Source organism: Mesitornis unicolor, unplaced genomic scaffold, assembly GCF_000695765.1.
Source record: "Mesitornis unicolor isolate BGI_N332 unplaced genomic scaffold, ASM69576v1 scaffold4862, whole genome shotgun sequence".
Taxonomy (NCBI): Eukaryota; Metazoa; Chordata; class Aves; order Mesitornithiformes; family Mesitornithidae; genus Mesitornis; species Mesitornis unicolor.
This window is the reverse complement of record NW_010166983.1, coordinates 73269-82282: the sequence shown is the minus strand read 5'-3', so window position 1 is coordinate 82282 and position 9014 is coordinate 73269. Positions and strand designations below refer to the sequence as shown.

General features: G+C 43.3%; 1 protein-coding gene across 1 annotated transcript in view; it reads left to right on the top strand.

Moving 5' to 3' along the window:
• Positions 1-130: 130 nt before the first annotated feature.
• The window catches only part of FN1 (fibronectin 1), a gene marked incomplete at its 5' end in the record, with an annotated part of 54113 nt that continues 45229 nt past the window's right edge, over positions 131-9014 (top strand). Inside the window, 7 exons of the mRNA XM_010195150.1 lie at positions 131-269; positions 1766-1903; positions 3730-3861; positions 3956-4093; positions 6452-6610; positions 8028-8228; positions 8709-8888. Coding sequence (XP_010193452.1) covers positions 131-269; positions 1766-1903; positions 3730-3861; positions 3956-4093; positions 6452-6610; positions 8028-8228; positions 8709-8888 — 1087 coding nt within the window. The remainder of the gene's footprint in view (positions 270-1765; positions 1904-3729; positions 3862-3955; positions 4094-6451; positions 6611-8027; positions 8229-8708; positions 8889-9014) is intronic.

Here is a 9014-nt window from a genome sequence, read left to right as displayed (position 1 = left end):
GGTTGTGGGGCGGCAGCCGGTGCCCGCTGCAAGCGCGGTTTGCCCGCGCCGTGCCACTTCCCTCCCTGCCTCTGCCCGCGGTACCGCCAAACTTTTCTTTCTCTTACCCTTCTGCTTCCCTCCTCCTCTCCCCGCCTCAGAGACCTGTTTTGACAATGGAAGATACTATGAGATAAACCAGCAGTGGGAACGCATTTACCTGGGAAACACACTGGTCTGTACCTGCTATGGTGGAAGCAGAGGGTTTAACTGCGAAAGCAAGCCCGAACGTAAGTTGGTGGTCTTTTGGGCATTAGTATCCCAGAATGGCTTTCGATGCTGAGTAAGCTAAGCTTTGTACCAAGTTTTAGCTGGCAGACCAGGTTTTCAGCCGAAGTTTGGTATTTAGGGTCAGTAACGGATCTACACTCCATTACACTGAAGATCTGGCTTGGGATTTTAAGAAACGCTTTTCATTAGCGATGGGCCTGCCACCAGAACCCTGAGCCAAACATCACTCATCTCTCTGGAGGATTGGATCTAAACATTAATTTTGGAGCCAGCCTCTTCTTTATAATGAACTGAACTGACTCCTGGACTCACACGAGGAAGTTCAAATCTGGAGTCACTTTGCAGCTCTGGCTCTGTGCTGTTTGATTGCCTCACCCCAACTTTTCATAGCTGTGCAGTGTCGTCAGCTTGTTTAAAAATATTTCAACTTACAACTTTCCACAGCCCCCCAGCCGTGCTGTGAGCTTTCTGTAATTGAGTGTAAAATGAGATTGTTTAGTCTTCTTTCTGTTACCTAAACTTTTTCTGCAGAACTTTAAATGCAACATCTGCTGGAAGACGCCTCTTTCTGGGATACAATGTAGTTTAGATAGTCAGATGTGATCTATCTGTATTTTTTGGTTTGAAGGCACTGGTTTGCCAGAACTCCTTTATGTTTCTCTGGAGATACAAGAGAGAAACACGTTTCCTGGCTGCTAGTGTTCATGTAAGACAGATGGGACTGTCCCAGCAATTTGTTCTACAAGGCTTGTGTGCTGCCTGCATCACGGCTAGAGTATTTTAAGGAGTACCCAGTTCCCTTACTCCCCCACAAAAGAGGGTTTAATCTAACTTTCCTGCTAGATTGTTATTAAATTCTGCAGGGACTCCCAAGTTTTACAGTTCCAAAGTCCAACAGCAAGTTTCCCTTACAGAACAGTTAACTTCATCTGTCCAGCAGTGAAGTGAAGAAGGCTTTTCTGTTGTGTGTCTCAAGTCTGGTGGCACCATTGACATAATCATTCTGTAATCACTTACTCACACACAAGTGTGAACAATTCACAAGTAGTGCCGTTGACTTTGGTGGGACTGGTGTAGAATTTGGGATTAATATACTCAATTTTTTGCCAGGTCAAAATGAGGAGAATTAGCAAGACAAAGCACACAGCTTCTAGGGGATGTTGGCTCCCTCCTGCCTTCTGTACAGTTGCATCTCAAACAGCTGGGACTGATCCTTTCAGGGCATATCTGTCCATGTCCAACTTTTGGCTCACTGGGGGAGGGGAGCTGAGGTAATTCAGCATCATGGGGACCATGAAGGGGAGCAACTCTGAACTTCCTCTCTGCTGTTCCATCCCAGGAAGGAAGAGGAGACTGATAATGCATTTTTTCCCCAGAAAAAAAAATAAAATTAAAAAAAACCAACCCCATGTGAGAGGGTGAGGAATGTGTGTTTCTGTTAATTGTATATGTTATTGTATTGTATATGATGTTGATTTTTTTTCTCTCCTCATAGCTGAAGAGACTTGCTTTGACAAATACACTGGATCAACTTACAGAGTAGGGGAGACTTATGAGCGCCCCAAGGACTCCATGATCTGGGACTGTACTTGCATTGGAGCTGGACGTGGGAGAATCAGCTGCACCATTGCCAGTATGTAACTAAGAGCCTGTTACTCAGCTATTGTTCCTTAGAGTCACATTTTCCAGAACAACTTACACGATATTCCCAGTGCCCATTAGCTAGAGCTGGGGAGGTTTAATCCAAAGACCATTAGAATCTTGGAATTGAAATTCCTTGTCCCATGTACCTACATTTGCATAACCAAATTCTTCTTTTATTTAAGAGGTAAAGTGATATGTGCAAAAACATAGGCCAAAAATTACTGTTAGTGTCCAGCCATACAGGTTAGTAAATTTAGTATGTGTTGCATCACCACAGGTGCATTTATGGAAGTAGTTTTTTTGACTGGAAAAAAGAGCGAGGGTCTGCTCTGTAGCTGGGGAATCAGAGTAACACCATCAGCATTAATGGGACTACTCTGAATAAATAATAAATAAATACCACCTGAGGGACAGTCCCCCTGTCCTCCAAAAAACTATCATGCCAACACTTGTCCCTGAGGGAACTGGAGTTTGGTATCCAGGCACTAGCTCAGTGTGTTCCTGCAACATCTTTTTCACCAGCCTGATCCGTACTTTCCTCTTGTTTCTCCCTCTTTTCTCTTGGTCCTTTCTCCAGCTCTCCCGTTCATGTCTGTGTTTGGAAATCCTTTCCTTATTGAGTCACTGAATTGTTCACAATTTCCCTTCAGTTTGTAATTAGACTTTCTGTGAGCACAGATGAAGATCACTGTGTGTCAGGACTTTGAGGCTGAAATTTTGAAGTCCCTGAGGCACCTTTTGAGAAAAGTCTTGTTCTTAAAAGTATCCAGTTTCTTGTTTAAGACATCCATGCTGATGTTAGTAGCATTGTCACAGAGGACTCGGAAGCCAGCCATCATTATAGCACGGAAAGAAATGTATTGAATCTAACAAGCAGAACTGAAGCCCTTCTGAATTTACTAGCATTTTATTGGGCAGGGATGATAAGTGTTGTAGGAAAAGAAAGAGTCAGTAAGGAAATTACAAACATAAGAGCAGTCTCTTTTCCTCATCATCAGCCTGGTTTAGAGCTCACTGGAGTCTCACTGACTGCAACTGGCTTTCAATCAGTCTTCATAGCTCTTAGATTCCCCGATTTCATAAATGAGCCAGTGAAACACTTTAGTGGCTCCTAATAAATGACTGGATGTGTGTTTCTTTTTTTTTTTTTCTTTTTTTTTTTCCCCTTTGGAAGAAGACCCTATGTTTATGATCTGCCCTTTACTGTGTTTCCCTCCGGGACCCTGGGCCAAGTGGTGGGTCCAAACTGTTTCCAGTGGGGTACTGGCAGGCTGGGAATCTGCTTTTCCTGGGGGAGGGTTTCCAAACCCAAGAGGATCAATGTCCCACCTATGTGTCACCCCAAGCACCTCCTTATTCTCCACATGCTGCGTGGCTGCCGTGTCCCTCAGGCTGTACAGGGACAGCCACAGAGAGGCCCAAGTGATGCCACCTCAGAACAGAACCCTTCCTCACCAGCCCTCAGGCTGTGAGTGGGTCCTGAGGGAGAAACAGCAGGTCCTCAGGCCCTGGCGTTCTCCTTTCACCAGCCAGGTCTCAGCTGTGGTTTGATACCTGGAAGGAGTTAGCTGAGCAGAAAGGACAGGGCCTTGGACAGTCAGAGAACGACAGGTGCCAGTAGAAAATAGCAGGAGTCATTTTGTGGGCTGGAGAAGGGAGCAGACTTGGCCTGCCCCACTCCTTCTCCTCACTACCCACCCACCACCTCTGCTCCAAGTGATCCTTTTTGCCCCTGGCCAGGTGGCCCTTATGTTGTCCCCATGCTGCTGTCCCTGGAGTGGTCCCTCACCTCAGCTCCCCTCTCTCCATCTGCAGATCGCTGCCATGAAGGTGGCCAGTCTTACAAGATTGGTGATACCTGGCGCCGGCCCCACGAGACTGGTGGCTACATGCTGGAGTGTGTGTGCCTGGGCAACGGGAAGGGCGAGTGGACCTGCAAGCCTGTGGGTAGGTGGCGACACCCTTCTTCTCCCTCAGCTTCCCTGAGGTGTCCTGGTGTGGGATAGCCCTGGATGGAGTCTTATTCCCTTCCCTCTCACAGCCGAGCGATGCTACGACAACACGGCCGGGACATCCTACGTGGTCGGTGAGACCTGGGAGAAGCCGTACCAGGGCTGGATGATGGTGGACTGCACCTGCCTGGGAGAGGGCAGCGGCCGTATCACCTGCACCTCCAGAAGTAAGTGTTGGCCTGACACCTGAGGGTTGCTCCGCTTTATTTATCTTAGATATTTTTCAAATCTGTCCTTCGTTAAAGAGAGACATGCCGGAGAGCTGGTGATCTGTGTTGGTGACACAGGGGCTGGATTATTTGTGGTTTTAACCTGCTTTTAACCTGAGAGAAAGGTTTAAGAAATCCACAGGCCAGCTGACTCGTAGTTGTCCATCTCCCAGGAAGTTGGGGGATTTGCTTGGTCCACAAAATGGCAGAGAGTTTGGCCTAATAACTCCATTTCTGGTTTGTTGGGGTTTTTTGATCATTTTGTTTGTTTGTTTTTTACATGGCCTCCTGAGGGAGAATTAGGTGCTTTTAAAGAGAAATAGTTATCCGCTCCAACAGCAAGATCTGCCAGATTAGAATGTCTTCTTATTTCTTCCCTTTATTACTGTTGAATATATATGTTAGCTAAAACAGGGTTTGTTTTGTTTATTGTACCATCTTGGTTGTTAGTTTTTCCCATTTTATCTTCGGTGTTAACATGCTTGAGCAGCACAGGTGACTTTTTTAGTTTTTACCTAATTGAAGGACATTACCGTAAATATTCCATTTTATTTGTATTTGCAAAGCAAACAGGGCTTTTAAAAACCAAAATCTCACTTGTTTAGCAACCTTCTGTTCCAGTTTTGTTAGGAGCAAGCTCCATTGTGGAGCTATCATGGTCTACACCATTTGCCTCAAGAAAATTTAACTTTGGACCTTACACTTATTATGCAAGTTTTGAGAAACTCTTCTCCAGCCCTTAAATTGCCTCATATTCAGTTGCCTCAGGGCACACAGATAATGGTTTTCTGCTGATGTAAACAGCAGACTTGTAAGGGACTACAAGGAGGGTTGGGATTAAAACTGAACATGTGGAGAGACATGGTCAAGAAATAAACTATAAAAATCAAACCAGCCTTGGCAATATTAAATCTGTTAAAACACATGGGAACAAAAATCATTCACTGTCAAATAGGAGTGAATAAAAAATACTGTGTTGTTTATGAATTTTGGAGAAGCTATTATTACTAATAAAAATTACTTGGCAGTATCTTTCCTCCCAGAACTCAGATGTGCACGGTTGTATCATAGAGGAAATTGCGTGTTCGTCTTTCATTTTGTTGTCCAAATATAATCAAACAGAGAAATTCAGATTTATGTATGTAAAATGATAGCTGTAGCCCACAAAGTGGCATAACACTTCAGTATGTACTCCTGTTCTATATTTATGGCCAGCATTTTCCAGAATCACAGCTGATTTCTTGGGGGACATTTCAGCTTTTCATGGTCTAACCTGAGCATCCATAAGGCAGTTTTCTTTTTCACATTTGCAAAATTACATTATGAACACTTCACCATTTTAACACGATTCTGGCAAATACTCAATTTTTGGTCACTTTAACTACCGCAAATTAGTATTCATATTCTATCCTGTGTGCTCTTTCAGTGGCACAATGCATATGTCCTTCCACAGTTCTTCATAAATCCATGTTCATTGATCCATGATTATATTTGAGCCTCTATATCAAGTTGCCCTTGAATGAGAAGGTAAAATGTTGTAATGGAAGAAGAACTAGTTAATCCATGTGGATCTGGCATCCAGACAAAAGCAGTTTGTTATGCTGTCCTTTGAACCCATTTACTCAATGGGAGCTGTGGGTTGTTAAAGACAACAGGGAGATTTAGAAAGTCTAATATTCCTGGTATGACATGGGCAGCTTATAGTTGCTACTGGAGCTTCATGCACACTTCCTTTGGAAGAAATGGAATTTAACATATTGCCCTCAAACAGGTTTTGGTTTCTTCCAGCTGAAGTAGAGCCCTGAACTTGAACTGTGTCCTGTGTATAGTGTGAAATAACCCAGCTACAAAGACTTCTGCTTTTTTTTCAAAAAAAAAAAAGGACATTAAAACAAGTTTAGGCTTTAAAGGTGTATACTAGATAGAATGAGCTTAAAATAGCTTTAAAAGTAACTAGCAAGAATGTTTTTAATCCAGAATGTGTTTTTCACATTGATTTTGAACATAGTTTACCATGCTTACACTGGGAATGTTGTGATGCTAATTTTGACAGTTGCTACAAGGTGAAATCACAGTGCTGCAAATAAATGGGAATTTTTCCTTAGACTGAAGCATCAGGATTTTCAGATGCTCTTAACATACGCAGTTTAATGCAAGCTTTAGTGCACAGAGGACTTGTAGTGGTGGGCTGCAGAAAATGAGGTGGTCTTTCAATCAAGGCTTTACACTGTCTGCTCATTTAATAGTGTTGGTGGTTCAGTACTATAAATTGCGCATCCACTGCAGAAATAGCTAACAACCATGTTCCTTATACAGATAGGTGCAATGACCACGACACCAAGACTTCCTACAGAATTGGAGACACCTGGAGCAAGAAGGATAACCGTGGAAACTTGCTTCAGTGCATCTGTACTGGTAACGGCAGAGGTGAATGGAAATGCGAGAGACACACGTCCCTGCATACGACCAGCACTGGTAAGTGAGGCATCGTAGTATGTAAGGGAGGGAAAGGGACAAGGAATGGCATGCTTTGGATGGCTAGGACTTGGAGCTGAATTGAGCCATCCTAATTCAGGTATTTAAGAGTATTGTCAGGGAAAGGTCAGCAACAAAGAGGGTCAGAGTTCAGGACGTGCTCCTTGTTTGTGCATGTGAAGATAAGATTAATTTATACCTTGTTTATGTGCACAGATGGGGCTTGCACATACAGATGTGATTGTCCGGACAATCACTGTGCAGTAAATCACACCTGGGGTCGTGCATCAACAGGAACTATCTACTAGCTTTGTCTTGGAAGCATGGCACTTCATGTTAATCTTTGAACTTTACGTGTTTGCCTCAGGGTAACTTTCTTGAAATATCCTTAATTTACACTCCACTAAGACCATCTGGTTTCTTTGACAAGATAAATACACCTACTAATGGTTGAGCTTGAAAAAACAGAAATGTCAAGGAATGTATACAATGCTATTTAATTCATGTACATTAGATAGTTTGTAATTCTGGTATGAAATATTATGTAGTTTATAGGTAGCATATATTTTTTGCCCAGGGTTTGTTAAAGTCTTCAGCTTCTAAATTCTTTTCTCGCGACTTTAAGGATCTGGGTTTCCTATTGCTGACTGCAATGTAAAACTTCTCTGTTTTTCTGTAGTACCTACACTAAATTTTTCTTGGTAAATGACCTTTAACCATTGGATACCAGCGAGTTAACTTCAAACTCTCAGAAGGTCTAAACTTCAAAATGCACAAAGCTTCAAGGGTGCCGGTATTTTGTTTCCATTATTGTTTCCTGTGTTTCAGCAGAGCTGAATTTGTGGAGGTTCCTGTGGGAATCATTAGCAAAAATTTCCATAATGCAGACAACAAGCCTCATTGTCTCTCAGTATTATTCCAAATGATAATGGGCCAAAAACTTTGATTCAAAGTCTAAAAATCCCAGAGTAATGAATACATATGTGGTTTATTTTTCTTTTTCAGTGAAAAAAAAAATTAATCCTTTTTGCCTTACCTCCTTGCTTCTTTGGAAATTTGTTATTGTTTTGTCACTGATCTTGATTTTTCTATTCTAGATTTCCTTCAACTAAAATGTTTTTCTCTAAAAAAAATAATGCTTCTAAACTATTCTTGTGAAAAGCAGTCGAGTCTCTTAATCCTTTCTAAAGCCACTCTACAGTGGTGGAAAACAGAGGCTATCATTAGCAGAAGTGGGAGTTCCTTTAATTTTGAAATTTGCTAAGTGGAATAATTAAAATGTGTCTAGGGAAGCTAAGAGAGTTGTGCCTTCGATCTGATGGAGTGCCTAAGGTTTTATTATCTCAGCATTTAATGAAAGCATTCTGCTCTTTAGCTTGGCGTGAATGTCTCACTTCCCTCCCATGTTCTGCTGCAGGATCTGGCTCTCCCAGCTTCACGAATGTGCAGACTGCCTTGTACCAGCCCCAGCCTCAACAGCCCCAGCCTCAGCCGTATGGCCAGTGCATAACTGATAACGGAGTGGTGTACTCTGTGGGTATGCAGTGGCTCAAGACACAGGGCAGCCAGCAAATGCTTTGTACCTGTCTGGGCAATGGAGTCAGCTGCCAGGAAATAGGTATGAGTTTGTGTTTAGTGCCTGTTCAGTTCAGTGAGATCTTTGGGAATACCCTGTGGTTTAATTTTGAACTAGAGTCCTTTTGTCTCTGTATCATAAATGTTTTCTGAAGAAGATACACTGGAGAAAGGTGCAAGGGGTGAAGACACAGTTGTATTGGTTATTTGAAGCCTGGTTCTGCAGGGCAGAAACATTTCCCAGTGAGTCATATAAAACCTGCCGAGGGAGAACAGAACCCTTGGGGAGCAGCATTAATAACTTTATTTAAACTGTGCTGCAATAATATATGTGTGGAAAAGAATGTAGAAGAATGACACAGCTGTGGGGCTAGGTCATCTGTCGGTGTGTATTGGCCCAGGTCCATGGCAGTTGGTGTGGGTTCACATCAGCCCCCGGAGATGCTGTTGCTGTTTTAGGGCCCTAAGATTTGGGGATTGCTTTAAGCCAGAGTCTTAATGCTGTGATTTGCTTGTTTTAAAGCCGTGACCCAAACGTATGGTGGCAATTCTGATGGAGAAGCCTGTGTTCTGCCTTTCACTTACGATGGGAGGACTTTCTACTCCTGTACCACCGAAGGCCGCACAGATGGGCACCTCTGGTGCAGCACCACTTCCAACTTCGAGCAGGACAGGAGATACTCCTTCTGTACTGAGCAGAATGGTAAGCTTTTCTCAGAGGATTGTCACGTGCATGCGGCCCTCATGCACAGATGGAGGAAGGAGCAGAGGACATGGGGACAGGCTGCCTGAGCAATTCTGGCAGTCTGGAGGGATTCTAGGCATGGCT